The sequence below is a fragment of the Oenanthe melanoleuca genome, chromosome 1A (assembly GCF_029582105.1).
Source record: "Oenanthe melanoleuca isolate GR-GAL-2019-014 chromosome 1A, OMel1.0, whole genome shotgun sequence".
In the NCBI taxonomy this organism is placed as follows: Eukaryota; Metazoa; Chordata; class Aves; order Passeriformes; family Muscicapidae; genus Oenanthe; species Oenanthe melanoleuca.
The window spans coordinates 21,210,272-21,226,051 of record NC_079334.1 but is presented as its reverse complement, the minus strand read 5'-3'; the positions used below and the strand labels follow the sequence as shown (position 1 = coordinate 21,226,051).

The window sequence follows — 15,780 nt, the reverse complement described above, 5'->3', positions numbered from 1 at the left end:
GAATTGTGTTCAAGCATTTTGTTCAAACTGTGAAATCGTGCCAGTGGCCACGTGTAGGGTAGTGTACACCTCTCTCTGGTAGGAGCTGGCCTTTCACAAAACCTAAAACATCTCAACAAAAACTCTTTCCTGATGGTGGTTGTACATCTCAGTCAGCTTCATGCCCGTAAAGTATTTGCTTTTGACAATTTGAGATTGTTTTACTGTGTTTGGTCAGGGCCTCTCTCTCCCTCCTCTCCTACCCCAAGAGTTGCTGGAGAAAGTGCAGGGCTGACTGAGGAGTTCCTCCTCGCAAGTCATAACAGGAGATAGACTTAAAAAGTGATTGTGGAGGGTGGCTGTTTCCTTCCCTCCTCCTCCTAGCATTCTGCTGGGAGTTGCTTGTGAATGCACAGGGGTACCAGGGTGGAACTGATAGAGACTGTCTAGTTTAGTTTATCCTCTGCCCAGACAGAAAGATGCATGCCTGAGGCATGTGAGTGCCCTTTCCCCATTCCAGAGAGGATGTGTTGGGGGGAGAGGAATCAAAAATAAATTAAGAAACAGAAATAAACATTTAGGAAGTATTATGTTATCTTAATCCCTACTGCACTGCTAAAATAAAGATGGGTCTTGGTATTTAGTGGAGAAATTCCAAGTGTTGGAGGCTCATATATTCCTGCAGAACAGGATAATGGAGCTGCTAATATCACAAAATGTGTAGGCTCAGAGTCCCTTCTGGGCTGAAGAAATAAGGCCTAGAGGATTGATTTCCTGTTGGGAGTGCTGAGGTATTGCACAGTCTTACTGGCGAGTTTGAAGTTACATTGACTGCTTTTTAAGTTCATATTAAACTATTAATACAGTTTTGAAAAGGAAACAAAATGTGCCATTTACAGTTAATGTTTAGGGAAACATTTCTTCAAGACTGGGTGAGGTGCACAATAGCTTCTGTAATTTTATGTTCTGTTTTGTTCAGTTTTCATGATAGTAAATGTACTTGCATATCAGAATTTTTTGAAAAGTGACCAAAATGATACAATTACTGATATTACAGAGGGTAGAGTGGGATTAGTTTATGCTTTTTATGGTTTTTATTTTTTTTTTCTTCTACACAATTTGGCATATGCAGTTGAAAATAAAATTTAGGTGCATTGGCTTACATAGAAAAAAGGAAGTTGGCAGAATACTTTAGCTCATTCTTACCCCATTTTCATGCAGATTCTTGTCTTTGGCTGAGTTAAGACAGGCCTATATTTCCTTGCTTTCTATTCCTTGTAACCCCTACATTCACTCTTTGTTTTCTTGTCTTGCAGAACGAGCCTCTGACTTCAGGTTATCATGGATATCCAGCAAGAGACAATCAAGTAAGTGTCTGATTGCAGTAAATGCATGTGTCTGTGCATCTCTGTACACTTAGGGGTGTTTTGCCTGACAGCTTCCTGGCTGTCATGTTATGGAGTAGAAATAGTTTTGTTCTATTGTGGATTGTTTGTGGAGACATGTGTGATTAATTGAATGGATTTTTATGGCTTCCAGCAGTATGTGGCAAGGTGCCTGGTAAGGGGTTAAATATCATCCACACTACCAACAGCTCAGGAAATTCTTGATGCTTAAAAATGTCAAAGCTTAGAATCCCTGTCCTAAGCTCCCACTCTGTCTCTTCAGTGTTAATGAATGTTCAGTGCCAGTACATGTTTGGTCCTGTTTTATACTTACTGCTGGATCTTATTGCTGTAATTCTGGATCTGGAGAGCAAAGCAACACTGAGTTTTTGTGAGAATCCGCTTTGCTGGCGAGTAGGGAATTACATGTCCTGTTGGGTTGTATCTAATATTTGTGAACTTGTCTTGCATTCCTTTTGAGTCCTGCAAGGCTCCTGCCCCTTGCTCTTATTCAGTATGCTCTCCTACAGCAGTAAAAATTACACTGTTCAGTGCACTGCATGTGTAAGCATTCTCTTGCCTCCTGACAGAAGACAGGGAAATCCCAGTTGATGAATTTGCACGATAGAAGGAGGAGATGCTTTGGAACAAATGAAATTTAATGGTTGTAAGATAGAACTGTCACACATTAAATCTCCCTTCTTAGAACCAAGGTTTTTTTCAGTGTTCTGCAGTGCTGCTGCAAAGCAGAGTATCAACCAGTGCAGCAGGAAATTAATATGCACGGAAAATCAATAATGCAGCACATTTCAGTAATGAGCAAATAACAAAACCAAAATCAAATTCTTTAATACTCTCAGGTACTGCTATATAAAGAAAGTGATTTTCATCATCTCTTGATGAGGTCTGGGTATATGTAATAATAGCTTAATGGGAGATGTTTTTTATGAAGGAAGTGCAGCATAGTGCAACCTCAGCAACAGGAGAGCTTAAATCTTTGGTGCTTGGTATGTATGTATGAGTTTATGGGAGGAAATTATTCAGAATGTCTTCTGGGGTATATTAAACTGCTAACTAGCACAAATAAATACTACACACTGGGATGCTGAGAGTTGAGTTCCTGCTCTGTCCAGACTAAATGAGGTAAGCTAGGCTGGGAGGCAGAGCCTGTCAGGTCATTAAAGTGGTTCATATCTGCTTTTGACTTTCCCATTCCAGTAGCACCTTCTGCACCCTATTTTGGTGCTTCACTTTACCTATCCATTTAGGGGTGTTTTAGGGTGTTTTGGTACCTACCAGTACATACAGGTTTCATTTTTCTCATCCCACAAGAACTCTTCTGAATTGAGAGTCCAGAACTGCCATTGCTGGCAGTTTGCCAGATCAGCATAGATGGGCATGGGAAGCTGTACTACAGCCAGGATGTGAAATGAGACTTACAGCCTGGGCAGCCCTGGGGTGCTCTATATGGGTGAGCACAGGGAGCAATGAATGTTAGCAAGTGTGTGGATGTATTTCAGATGGCAGATAGCTTTATGGAATTTTCTTGGAGGACAAACAGCTGCAATTTAACTTGTGTGTTTTCATTTAGCAAATGCTTGTAAAAATATTTTTTGTCTGTTTTTTGGTTTTGTTTTGTTCTTCCTGCTCTCTACAACATTTTGATCTGTAGCATTTGTCCTTCAGTCTTGCTTGTGTCCCTGAAGCAGCTTAAATTCAGATCTGATTTTCACTAATGAGGTTTCAAGGCTTTTAGCTAATCTGATTGCAGCCTCTAACTTGATAGCAGCAGGAAAAAAAAAAGTCTTCTGTTGCCACAGGCTGGGGCTGGTGTGGGAGAATCAGCAATGGCTGATTCATCACCTGCTTTTATGCACTGGGAAGGGAGGAAGTGGTGTGGGAATATATGTAGGGGTCCTCACCCTGTAACAAAGTTTTTATGAGATACAGGAGCAATTGTGTTGGATTTCTTCAAATTAGGAGCTGGATTTGACCTGGTGAGGGTAAGTCAGTGAGTGTATTGTGCTCTTCCCCACTGCACTTATTTACTGTAAGTACTTGTACTGAGCTTTTTTTTTCTCACACTGTTTTCTTTAGGAGAAGTAGCAAAACAGAGCTTTCTTTTTTTTTTGGCTTTTCATCCACAGTGGTCAAATTCTGCCCTTTCTTTCACTTTATGCAGCATCCTACTTCTCCTTTACTTGTTTGAATGCCTTTTTCCTTGCTTCAGGCTCTGAATGCTGTTAATTGCTGGCTGCAAACCTTTCACTGTGCTGTTTTTACACCCTCTAGTGGTTAAATCATACCCAGATGTTCCAGACTATTGGAGTTTTTGTTCCTGCCAGTGGAAATCTGTGATTTGTTTGCATCCTCACTTTGGCCATTTGGGAATGCTTAGGTCTCCAGAACAGAGTTTATTTTGTATTTTTTCTCAAGCATTTAAGCATTCTGTTGCCATCATGCATGGGCAGCAGTATTGAAAAAAAATGAGATGGGGTTCATGTTGAGGCTCTTTCTCTCAGAATCCTAGTCTTGTGTGATTGCTTTACCCAAAGCTCTGGGAGGTTGTGCAGCCCCCTTGTTTCTCAGCTGCCCTGCCAGCGTGCTGCCTTGCTGGACTTTTTGTGGTGATAGGACCTGGGGAGCATGGGTGCTAAATCATTATTGTATAGGTTTGCCTAAAAAGAGGCTTTCTGATGCTGAAGTGTTGCAGTACTGGATCTATGTGACAGTCCTGTAAGGAGCTGGAGAGCTCTCTGGGATTGTTCTCAGAATTCAAAGTTTGCTTTGTGGATGCCTAATGCGCATTCAGGAATGGCAGGATACCCTCCCTTTTCCCAGAGCTAGGCTGATGGTAGGGACAAAGCAGGTGGTAAAGGGACAGTGAGGGAACATTGGTGTAACATAGTGTAACATTGCTAGCTGACATGAGAACCAGGTCTTTTGGTGATGAGAGCTTATCCCTGGGGACTATTCAGTTTTTCATCCCTCTGTTAGGTCTGCCAACAAAATGGTATTTCTTTTTTTGTAATGCAAGCACCTGCCTAAAATGCAGTGAACCAAGACTTCCTTGCTTCAATTCCCAAGCTGTGACAAACAGCTCTGAGGTACTTTGAATTGGTCTCAACATGGAAAATGACTGGTACAGCTATACTGATACAGCTTTTACATACAGACAAACTCATCAAGAATACATATTCTTCTTCCAGAAGGCTGTTCCATGCTGACTGTGCCAGCTCATTTTTTATATAGCCAAGGCCAATATCATACTGCTCTAGTGCTTTTCATGTCCAAACGTATTAGGCATGATATCTGAGATTTGTTAGAATGCTGAATACTGGCACTTCTGTGGCAGAATTTGGCAGCTCCACAGAATAATTTTGTTTCCCAACAGGAAGCAAAATGAGTAAGAACACCTTGTTTAGCTGCCACTGAAGGGGAGAGAGGAGGACAGAGAGTTTATGGAAGCAGGAGGTAATTGCACACACCAGAACTGGGTCAGAATGTTAGAGCTATTATACCTCTTCTGTTATGGAAAGTGATCCTCAGCTATCACAACGGGTTAGGATATTGGTTTGAAGCCTGTTTTAAAAGCTTGTACTTCCCTGAGTACAATTCTTAAATCAAGCTGGGCCATTGGCTTGGTACTAATGTGGTGGAAGCATTGTTACCTATCACAAGCGACATTTCCTTCAACAGCTTAATTTCAGTGGCTGGTTTTCCATCTGAGCACTCATCAGGCCTGACCTGTTGTTCTGCTGTATGTAGATGAGGCAGCAGCCCAAGGTAGTGGGTGCTTATGGCAACTGCTAGGAATAGCTTTATCAGTATCCTCTCAGTTTTGAGTTCAAGCTTAGGGTGAAATGCTGTTAAATCCTCTCCAATTGTCAGCCTTTCCCCCTGGGTCTTTACTCACTTGCTGCACTGGAATATCTGACAGGGCATCGAAGGCTCGAGGCGGATGTGTGCGCTGCCTTCCCTGGGGCCACAGGCTGGTGAGGGGAAACTGAGCACCAGTGGTGGCAGCCTGTGAGAACAGGAAGCCTCCCTGTTGCTTTTTTCCTCCCTAATTGTTTTCTTTGCCCAGTCCCTTCTGATGTGAGGAGTTTGGCAAGGAAGACCTTTATCCTGAGATGTGAAGGGTGTGTGAGAGCTCCCATGGGGAGGCAGGACAGCAGGTCACTGGGCTTCCTGTTGGAGCTGACTGCACAGAGGCACTGGTGCTCATTGGTGGTCTCTTGGCAGCAAACAGCAGGGATCTCAACACACAGTTCGGAAGGAGAACTTCTTTCATCTGTGTGCTTGAGACTCCTTCACCTATCTACCTTTTCTCCATTATGTGGTTGAAGTGTGATTTGGGAATATTGCCACAACTTGATTAGCAGCTAAGTGGCCCAGCATTGATTAAGATATCCACCCAAAAAATCTCTTAATTTAGTACTAGCAGACTTGAGATACTCTTGCCATGAAGCAAATAAAAATGTCATCTCGGAGGAAAATAATTTGGTCACTTGTTTGTTTTCACTTGTACCATGATAATACCAACCTCAGTCTCTCTAGTACCCTGCTTGGTCAGTTTTGTAACAAAGACTCCTTGTCTCAAAGTTCAGATCTAAGTAGTCTTCCTGAAAATTTAAGTTTTTAATTTGTTTTCCTCCTAGTAACTGACCATGAAAATAAAACCTCTAGTGTGTATGTTATGTGGCTCTGTAACCCATGAGGTGGTGGCAGTGGAAGTGTTGTTATACAGGAGCTAGAAAGGAGCATGATTTGTGTGGTTTTGGATTGTTTGTTGCTTACACTCTTCATTTGAAAGGTGTATTTAATACAAATTCTGAAACTCGGGGGCAGAAAGAGGTTCTAGAGAGGCTCAAATAAAGTTTTAACACCTTACTCTGTGAGTAAATAGCTAGGGTAAAGATCAGGAAGCTTCTGAGATCCTCCATATAAAATGGAGAAGACCAGGCTTGGTATTCCATACTTTCAAGAAGTCCCTCTTGACTTGAAAGCAATCAACCCAAAATTTGGGATGGGACCAAGCTAATGAGGGGAAACTGCTCTAAGCGCTTTCCTTATGTTTAAAATTAGGTGGATTAGGATAAGCCTGCCAAATCTGCTGCATCCTGGCTCCTACAACCTTTCTTCAGGCAAGCAATGAAATGTTTCCACACCATACTAGACAGGACTGAAGTGATATTCTATTTCTGACCTAGCTGTAGTTTCCCATAGAAAATAATGAGCTTCATTTCAGAGAATGTAGTCTGAGCAAAAATATCCAATGTGTTCAGGAGGTGAGAAGCATCTGTGAGGCAGCTGCACACAAAGGGGTTCAAGAGTGTGTAGTGGGAGAGCTGTTGGGATGTTACTGCTTCACGAAGTTATGAAGAGTTTGGGCCAACTCAGATGTGCTTATGGAAAGCCATTTAACACTGCAGGAGGGAAGGAACTTGAGAAGTCCTTTACCAGATTACATCCACACTACTAAAAACTCCCAGTACATTCAGAAGGTAAAAACGTGTTGAAAGGGTGAAGAGAGTTAAGGTAAAACAATATAAATTGTGATGTGTGAGAAGGAAAAGAGAGAACAGAATGTTTAGCTAAAACCTGAAGGAGGAGTTGGTTACAGATTGAAGATTAAACAATTAAGGATAAGTTGGAAAAGCAAGATCCACTGAGACTAATCTGGTGATACAGGTCCCCTGAATCCAGATCTGTCTTGGTCAGGCACTTACTAGATCACTTGAAGCATGAAGAAGTGGTTCCTTGTTTTCTGATGCCCAGACTATATCCCTAAGAAGCTGCAGGAAAGATACAATAAATGGGATTAAAGAAAGTTGTAAGACCTAAACTACCAAATAGTTTAGCTTGTTATAAACCATCTTTCTGAAATTTCACTCTGAACCAAGTCTGTGTGCTTATATTGGCCACATCCCCCAAATCTCTCCTTTCCTTTGTTTAGCTGATTTCCTGGCATCAACCCTGTTAAATAATAGAGGAAGCATGATGTCTTGCAGTTGACATGAGTCTTTCAAATAGATCACTCTGGCTGTATTTTTATTCCCCTCTTCCCTCTGTCTGCTGCCTTTCTAATCTCTGAATACAAGGCAGGGAATCCTTTCCTTACAGAGCCCTGGATACCTTCCATAAACATATCCAGCAAACTCTATGCCAATCCATGCCTTTCTTGTAATCAATAACAAAAGATAGTAAGTACCCATGTGGAAAAAAGTTGTAAGAGAAGAAATAGTTAATGAGTGCACCTAATTCAGATCCGAGGAGGACTTCCTCGAAGTAAGCTCCTTAAGTCCTATAAACAGCTTCTCAAGGGAAGTAACAAATACCTTGCTGATGAATAGTCCGGCCAAGGCTCTGGGGTTGTGAGGCGTTGGCAGGAAATGGGTTTGGATGATGTAATACAAATTCCTTTCATGTTTGAGTCCTCTCATTCAAGCAATTTCTCATCTCTCCTTAGGGGTTAAGGAGAGGAGATGTAAGTCATCTTTGGGAGAGTACTGGGAGACCACTTTTTCTCCTGTGATGACCATATGAGTGTTACTCCATGTCTAGGAGATTCCCAAGCTCCTCCATTCCTTTGGCAAGAGGGACAGCATCTTGTTTAGATTTTCCCTTCTGAGTGATTGTGCCAGAGTGTGGCATGTGTGTTAGAAATAGTCTGGATCAGTTGTAGGACTAAAACCAAATGGTGCAGAGAAAATGGCCTGTTGATAGCTATGATATCCTATTGAGGGCATGAAAGCAGCTATTCCGGGTCAGACAGAAGGTCTCTGCATTCCAGTGTTCTGGCTTTGACAGTGTCTAATAGCAAGTACTTAAAACAGAGGGAGCAGCGCCAAGATTCGGTGATACTTCCCCTTTGCTGTGCTCTTGAAGCAATCCTGTGGCTTTGGGATTTCCTGGCTATAGATTTTTATTCTTTTTTAAAGTCACCTGTGATAGATTTTTTTTTTTCTTTATTGGATTTCTTTAAGTGGCTTCAGAGCCTGTCTAAACCTTTGGCATCCACAGCATCCTGTGGCAACAAGTTCCTTTGAGAGGAAAAGTTCTTCCGTACATCACTAAATTGAAACTGAGGTGTCTTTAAAGCTCTTGGGTGAGGCAGCTGGGAGTCCTCAGCATAGATATCTAGAGAGAGAGAGATAAAATGATTTTTTTAAAGCCCCTTGAATAATGCCTGTGCAGCTGTTATTTCTAGGTACCCAGAGATGCCAGAGCGCGTTGCTGAGGGACAGCCCGTGCTCTTGGGAGCCTCGGCTCGGTACCGATGCCGTGGCCGGTACCGGTGCCGAGCCGAGCCGCGCTGCCGCCGCGCTGCCGGGAGAGGGCAGCCGGCGCACGGCCAGCGCTCCGCGCCCCGCCCGCATCCCGCATCCCGCATCCCGCCGCCTCGGCTGCCCCGCGCCGCACACCCCGCGGCAGCCACACACTCTGAATTGTTCTAAAAGGCGGCTGGAGAGCCCAAGAAATTCAATTGGTCAGTGTGGTTACAAGAATGTGGAAAGATGCTGAAAAAGATCAGATGCTTATGGTCAGATCCTTTGCTAAAGGAAATTAAGCCAACAGCAGACATACATTGCTAATTTTTAAGGGCTAATCATGTCAGATCAATTTAGTTTTTTCGTTTGACATGGCAGCAGGCCTGGCAGACAGAGAAAGCTACTGGCTTTGGTCATAGTCCCTCATGACCTTTACATAAACTAGACAAATGAAAGGTGAAATTAAGAAGGGTCTGAATAACTCATTGGAAAACCGTATGTGGAGCAATTATATCATGCTTTTCTTTGTGCATGTATCTGATGTGGAATCTTAATGTGGTCTGGCTTGGCTGTTCTGCTTTCTCTACTGCTCATCAAAATTGAGGGTAATAAAACAGTAACTGAACATATGTATGTGCAGGGGCTGACAGCCTTTGGAAAGTAGGATTAGAAGTTGGAAAGATTGCAGTAAGTTGCAGGAATGCCCTGAAATCCAACAGTGTGAAATTAAACGAAACCAAGCTGTATTAACAAAAGGAACTATATATGCAATATAAAATGGAGACTAACTGGCTAAGCACTAATATCCAAGGAAAGATCTGGGGTAATAGGAGATAACAAACTGTGTGAGTGGTGCTGGTTTTTGTGATCTTGAAAACCTGGAATGCATTTCCAGGTGTGTCATGTAACTGGAGAAGACAGTTATTCTTTGCAGCTTAGTATGGCAAGTGGAGCACTGTACCTACTTTTAGACACTTCGGGATGTACACAGGTGAAATCTGGAAAATGTCTAGGGAAGAACAAGTAAAGGAGGCTCAGAGAGCCTGACATAGTAGGAAAATACCAAGCTTGTTCCTTCTTTTAAAAAAGATAGAATAAAAAATATGGAGGGTCTGGATCTTACTATGTCCATTGAAGACAGCTTAATGGGTATCAAGAAAGGCTTAAATTGAATATTGTGGAGTAAACTAACATTTTCTGATTCAATGTAGTGAAGTAGTGGAAGGGTAATTTAGGGGATCAGAGTTCCAGTTTCTAGGAGTCTGTAATAACAAGTTAGGCAATTCCTGATGGATGTTTGTCTAAACATGCTCTGTGCTGTGTCTGAGCATGGAGGACCTCTTGTCTCCTCTGCCCTGTGCTTGTATTATTTTGTGACAGTCAAAAGCCAGTTGTTACCACTGTCATTATTCCAAAGCATATGACTGCTCTTTCTCTGGGCTTTTTTGGTTTTTTTTTTTTTTTTTTTTTGATGTGTGTCTGAATTGTAAGATGGGAGGTTCCTCTGCTCCTATATGATCTTAAAAGTGCCCAAGAGTCTTTCTTTGTGACAACTGCCTCAGCTCTGTTTCTTCCTGAGCTTGCTTGTTACTCAAATGGTGCAGGGTATTCAGCATCTCTGACTCAGTCCTTTGCTCTGTCTCAGTAATAATATCTACTATGTACGAACCTTGGATTGGTCTGATGTTTTGATTTCCCTTTAAGCTCTCTGGTCAGATTTCCATTACGAATGTGTTTAGAAGAGAGATTATTATTTTTTTTTTCTTGAATTATCATAAACAAACCCGTCTTTGTTACCCTACCTGCACGAAGAAAGGACTGAGAGGATTCAGGAGGAGCATTTCCTCTGGCTGGGCAGGGAGTGTGATTCTGCCTGCCTGTGGCTGGGATCTGCTGTGGAGAAGCAGCCTGTGTGCCTTACCCCAAGCAGAACAGCTGCCTCTGCCCCCTGCCCGTGCCGGCCGCTTCAGCGGGACCCCGAGTAAATGAATGGGATCGCTTTCTGTTCTGCTGGCTTCTCCTGCATGGTGAGTGAGCAGCTCTGCATTGGCTGGGGAAGGATGCTGTGTGCAAGCAGCCTACCTCAGCGAGCTATGCAGATGCCTCTGAGAGTACCTGGTGGATGGAAGATGGTTTCATTCTTCTGAGTATTAAGGGAGAGGTATTTCCAGCGGTAGCATAATGTTGCTCAGAGCAGGCATTTGCCAGATGGTTTCAGCTCCCCTGAGGTTTTGGGATGTGAAAGGGAAGGGGCCAGGAACACACTTTTGATTCATTCCATTAGTAGATTAATCGGCACTGTCCTGGCTTAATAAGTCTCTTAGATTTCCCAGTGGAAATGGCACATGTAATTCTGCCCAGGTCACGCTCTGCACCCCTGTGTTGAAGCTTTCACAGCAAGACACTGTGCTGCTGCAGGCAGCATCTGCAAAGCAAGACTGGGAGGGGGGGAGGCAGGTTTTTTTTTGTGGAGGGAGAGGTGATAAAAATCGTTTTAGTAGAAACTGTTAAATAATGCTTGTGGGATTGAAATAGGTTGTGAGAATCGGCTTGAATTCTGCATTTTGGTGGGGATGTATTTAAAAAATCTTGCAGTGGTAATTTGATGTTAGGAGGCTTTTTTTTCTCCCTTCCATTCTGTATTAATTGCCAGCTAGATTGCGTTTTCCAGGAAGTCTGTGATTAGAGGACAAGGGTGCTCTTCCTGATAAAGGTCAGAGGCTGCTGTCTCCAGAGGCTGTCGATAAAATGATGAGAACTGTCTCATGGATTTTAACTGAAAACCTCGGCAGATGCTGTGCTACTGTTTACTTGGGGGTGAGGGTGGGCAGTCCCCCATGACCTATCTCTTCCCACCTCTGTTTCCAAAGACCAGCCAATTGTTGGGAAGTGGATTTTTGTAGCTGCTGCTGCCCACACAAGAGGTTTGTAGCTCGTTTTTAGGAGGAATCTGTGTTTTTAACTCTTGGTGCCTGTGGATTTCAAAGAGCTGCACTCTGATGTCACAGCAGCAGCAAGTTGGCTTGCTGCCAGGCCCAGTAAAGGTTTAGCAGTAGGATTGCATCTAATGAGACACACTGAAATTCCTTTGCAGCTGGATTTTGTTGAGAAGACACTTCAGGTACTACCAGCAAACACATCTTCACGTTTTCTGGTCCATTGTTCCTGTTACACCTGGAGAGCATGGGCTGCTCTTTCTTACAGGTCAGGAGGACAGCAGTGGCTAACATTGGCCACAGTTCGATCCTCATCTTTATTTCTGGGGCACCTGTCACCCTGGCTCCTTGCCATGGTCTCTCTAAGCTAAAACAGTGCTGCTCATTTCCAAGTGCTTGGAGAACAACATCTTGTTTTCCAACCATTTATGGCAGCTCGCTCCGATCCCTTGCGGGGTCTGGACGAAGACTGACAGGGGCCAAAGGAGTAAATGTCATGAGACTTGAGCTTTCTGTTGAAAGCTGAGATAGAGATATTTTACATCCCGTGGTGTATGTAGCCGGATTTAGGCTCCTTGGTATTTCCAGTAGAATGGCATTTCAGAACTGGGAGCTGAACTCTGACAGCAGTGTTGTCCCCAGTTGCTGTCAACTTCACCCCAGACAGAGAACTGCTGTTTTTCTTGAGCAGCTGCTGCTGTGGAGCAGCGTATGGGAAAAGTGATCGTCTCTGAAATAATTTGAAATAGACAGATAGAGCCAGCCATCTGAATTTCACTCAAGAATTAATCTAATCACTGTGTAATATGTTCTTACTGGTTTATCCTACCTAAAGGGCAAAGTTAACTACATTAAGCACAATCTGGAGCATTTGATTTCCTTCAGACTTGACTTTGGATACAGCTGACTATCTGTGTACAAATTTTGAGGTTTCTGGGCGTCTCTAATCCAGTTTGTAGTGACATTAACATTAGATAACCATAGCAAGGCCTTTAACTGAAAAGAAACCTGCATTCTTCAGGTCAGAAGGATGAAGAAAGATTGTTCTGGTCACTGTTGCTTTCTGAAAATTTGGGAACAGGGAACAATTTAATATATTGTTGCTTTGTTGTCCAAATGAGTAGCTTCTCTAACAGTTACAATACTTATCAGATGGTGTGCTTACACTTCAGAGCTTAAATTTGGATTCAGATAAATTGAGACTCTATTGCATAGGACACAAGAAATGCAAGTGTTGACTAGCTGTAGTTACTTCAAACCATTCATCTTATCTAAACCAAGTGTGAGTGCTGCTCATTCAGTTTGTCTTAGGAAAGGATTGTAAGAGTAAGGAGGTTGCAATTAATACTTAATGGAAAAGTCTAATTTTGCCAGGGTTTGATCAGAAAATGCAACAGAATGGAATTCACAGTAGTAGGGTTTTTTTGTTTGTTTATTTATCAGGCTGCCTGTCAGAGAAAGAAGGGGAGGTGGATGAGCCTTATTGTGAGCTCAGCTGGAGGTGTTTGAAGGTCACAGTATGTGACCCCACAGACTGCAGTGATGCTGAAGATCAGATCTATAGCTGGTCTGCTCCTATGAGAGCCAAAATCCTCCTGATTCAAGCACAATCACTGACACAAATCCTAGTTTGTTGGGACATCCCATGTTGCAAACTGTGGGTGTTTTCAGTACTCAATGTGTGTGTGAGATCTGTTAAAATATATTTGTAGGTATCTATCTGTATGCCTCTTGGAAGCCCCATACTAAGCATATACACTAAAAAGACTTTGAAGAATGGATTCTCTTTTATAAATAGAGTGGGAGACCAGTAGTGCAGTTAGTCTTTACAGATACACACTTTTCTAAATTGTCTTATGCCCATAATTCTCCAAGGGACCAGTCAGATGGAAGAAGCTGCTTGCTGCAGCTATGAGAGTAATCCAGCTAGATGGTGGTGGCACAGGTATAGTTAAAGAGTGCTTTGCTCAGAATGAGATCAGAAACAGAATTGTATTTCTGACAACTGACCTTTGTTGATCATTGTGAATTGAAGTTGGGGATATTATATTCTATAACTAAAATTTTCCAGTAGCGTTTCTGTCATCTCGAAATCTTCCTCTGTTTTATATCTATTTATACCTCTTTTCTTATGCTTTATTAATGCCTTTTACATTTGAACTGTCTGCTGTTCCTTTATGTGGCTTGACAACTGCCAATAGCCTTGTTGAAATATTTTGCTTTTAGTTCTGCTAATGGTGATTTTGCCTGGGTTTTCTTGCTCCTGTTATGTAATGGAAGTATCTGCAGTCCCTGACACGTGTGTTTGGTCTCTTTACACCCACCCATTCTTATCACAGGTTGATGCTGTGTTTCCATCAAAGTTTTTTAGCAATTAGGTTTTGTTGTTTTTCAGTAGATGTCATTCAGTGTTTATTTGTGTTACCTCTTCATTAGCTGCAGTCATTCCTTTTTTCTTTGCTGATTATATCCATGTGCCATTTCCCACACTGTATTTCAGGCATTCAGCTATTTTGTCTTCTTTAGGTACATAAGGCTGCTAGGTAAAGTAATGGATTATTTTTCTTCTCAGAGGGTCAAATGAAAGAATGTTGTTTGAATAAAAGAAGAAATAAAGCATCCGTGACAAGTAAGGATTTAAAAAAATAGGCAGAATGTAGTATTTGCTAGCTGATTTCTTCCCTCTCATAGGTGTATTTATAGTTTACTTTGGAGGTTTATTAGTCTTTGAGTCTCTCTAATTTAAGAGAATGTATTTTACACCCTTAAAAAGTGACATTAAAACCCAGTTTTCAACCCAAGCAATAAAGGATAGAGTTTTATTCTCTCTAGCAACTTCACTATCCCAGGATTTGTAAACTGCTTTCTAAGCTGTAGTAAATTAGATCCCAGAAGTACAGGGCCTCTGTAGATAAATATAGTAGCCATTATACCTTGATATAGTTGGATTGCCTAAAAAAATACTACTGTTATTGAAAAGGAATTTGCTCAGGGCAAGAAGGTATCCATTACTTCCTGAATAACTCACTAACATTGTTAACCTTCCTTTGCACAAACAAGCCAGGAGGAGTCCCTTTCTGCAGGATGATATTGCTCTCCATCTGTATTCCCCTTTATCATCAACAGACCTAAAATGAAGTTTCAGCATATTGATGAATATCTCTGCGGTCCAGGCAAGAGAGCTACGGCCTGTCTTACCCTTTCCCCACCATTTCTTGTACCTTCATACCCTTTTCTAATTTCTGGGGTGTTGCTGTGCTGATGAATCGCTGCTGCAGTACAGCCACTTGACATGGTAAACACAGGGCCAACAAAAAGGTGTAATGATGCTGCAGCTCGATTGATGAGGTTTTGGAAGAAGTTTCCTTCTTGCTTCCTGAAGTCTCACGCCTCGAATTGGATGCCATCAGTTCATCATCTTTTGGTATAGCTTCCTTTGTGGACTGTGAAGAGATGAGTTGTTGATGTAGGAGCTGAGTTGATATTTTTATTTATGACTTCCTCTTCAGAATCCACAGCCAAAAAAGTACCCTATTTAGCACTGACAAGCCGAGGGCACAGAGAATCTTTTTGCCCTTTATCAGTTCAACTGGATATTGTACTCCTGATTTGACACTAAAAATAACTTTTGTTGGAATTTGATGCTGTGTAATAATAGCTTTCTGCTACTTCATATAAAAACTGAAGGGAGATCAAACGTTTTTTTCCCTTTATGAAGGTATCAAGGCAGTTATTAGCTAACCAAACTTTAAAAAAGATATATTTAAATACCAGGGTTGGAGCTTACTCTTTTTCCCTCTTACAAGTATCTAAATATATTTGCTATATGCCAGTTCATTGTGGACTTCAGACTAGAAGATCCATGTGTGACAATGCAGAAGACAGAGCCTGAAAATGAAGCCTAGGGTGTCAACACAACAGTGGAGAAGCTTTTTCTTCTGTAGATGTTCAGCTTTCTAGATTCTCCTCAGAAGGTATTGGAGGATTGCAGACTTCACTCCTGTCCTCCTGTCCACCACAGTGAGGCTGACAGGTATAATTAATGGAAATTCCCCTTGGCTGCCCAAACTCATGTTTGCTATATCCTGGGAGTGGCTGCATAGTCATTCTGTTTCTGCAGATGAATGCCCAAACTGGAGCTGTGAGAATTCCTTACATCTAAATGCTTGCATGCTCTTCAGTGTTTAACTTTTAATTCTCTGGCCT

The 15,780-nt window shown here is 42.1% G+C and overlaps 1 protein-coding gene across 10 annotated transcripts in view; it reads left to right on the top strand.

Annotated features, from left to right (window-relative positions):
• RBFOX2 (RNA binding fox-1 homolog 2) overlaps positions 1 to 15,780 on the top strand; it is a 164,735-nt gene that overhangs the window by 35,086 nt on the left and 113,869 nt on the right. For all 10 annotated transcript variants that reach the window (XR_008842283.1, XR_008842284.1, XR_008842285.1 and 7 more), the window contains exon 2: positions 1,296 to 1,346. Coding sequence is in view for 7 of the 10 variants with exons in the window: in XM_056510455.1 (XP_056366430.1) it covers positions 1,296 to 1,346 (51 nt within the window). In the remaining 3 variants the exon portion in view is untranslated. The remainder of the gene's footprint in view (positions 1 to 1,295; positions 1,347 to 15,780) is intronic.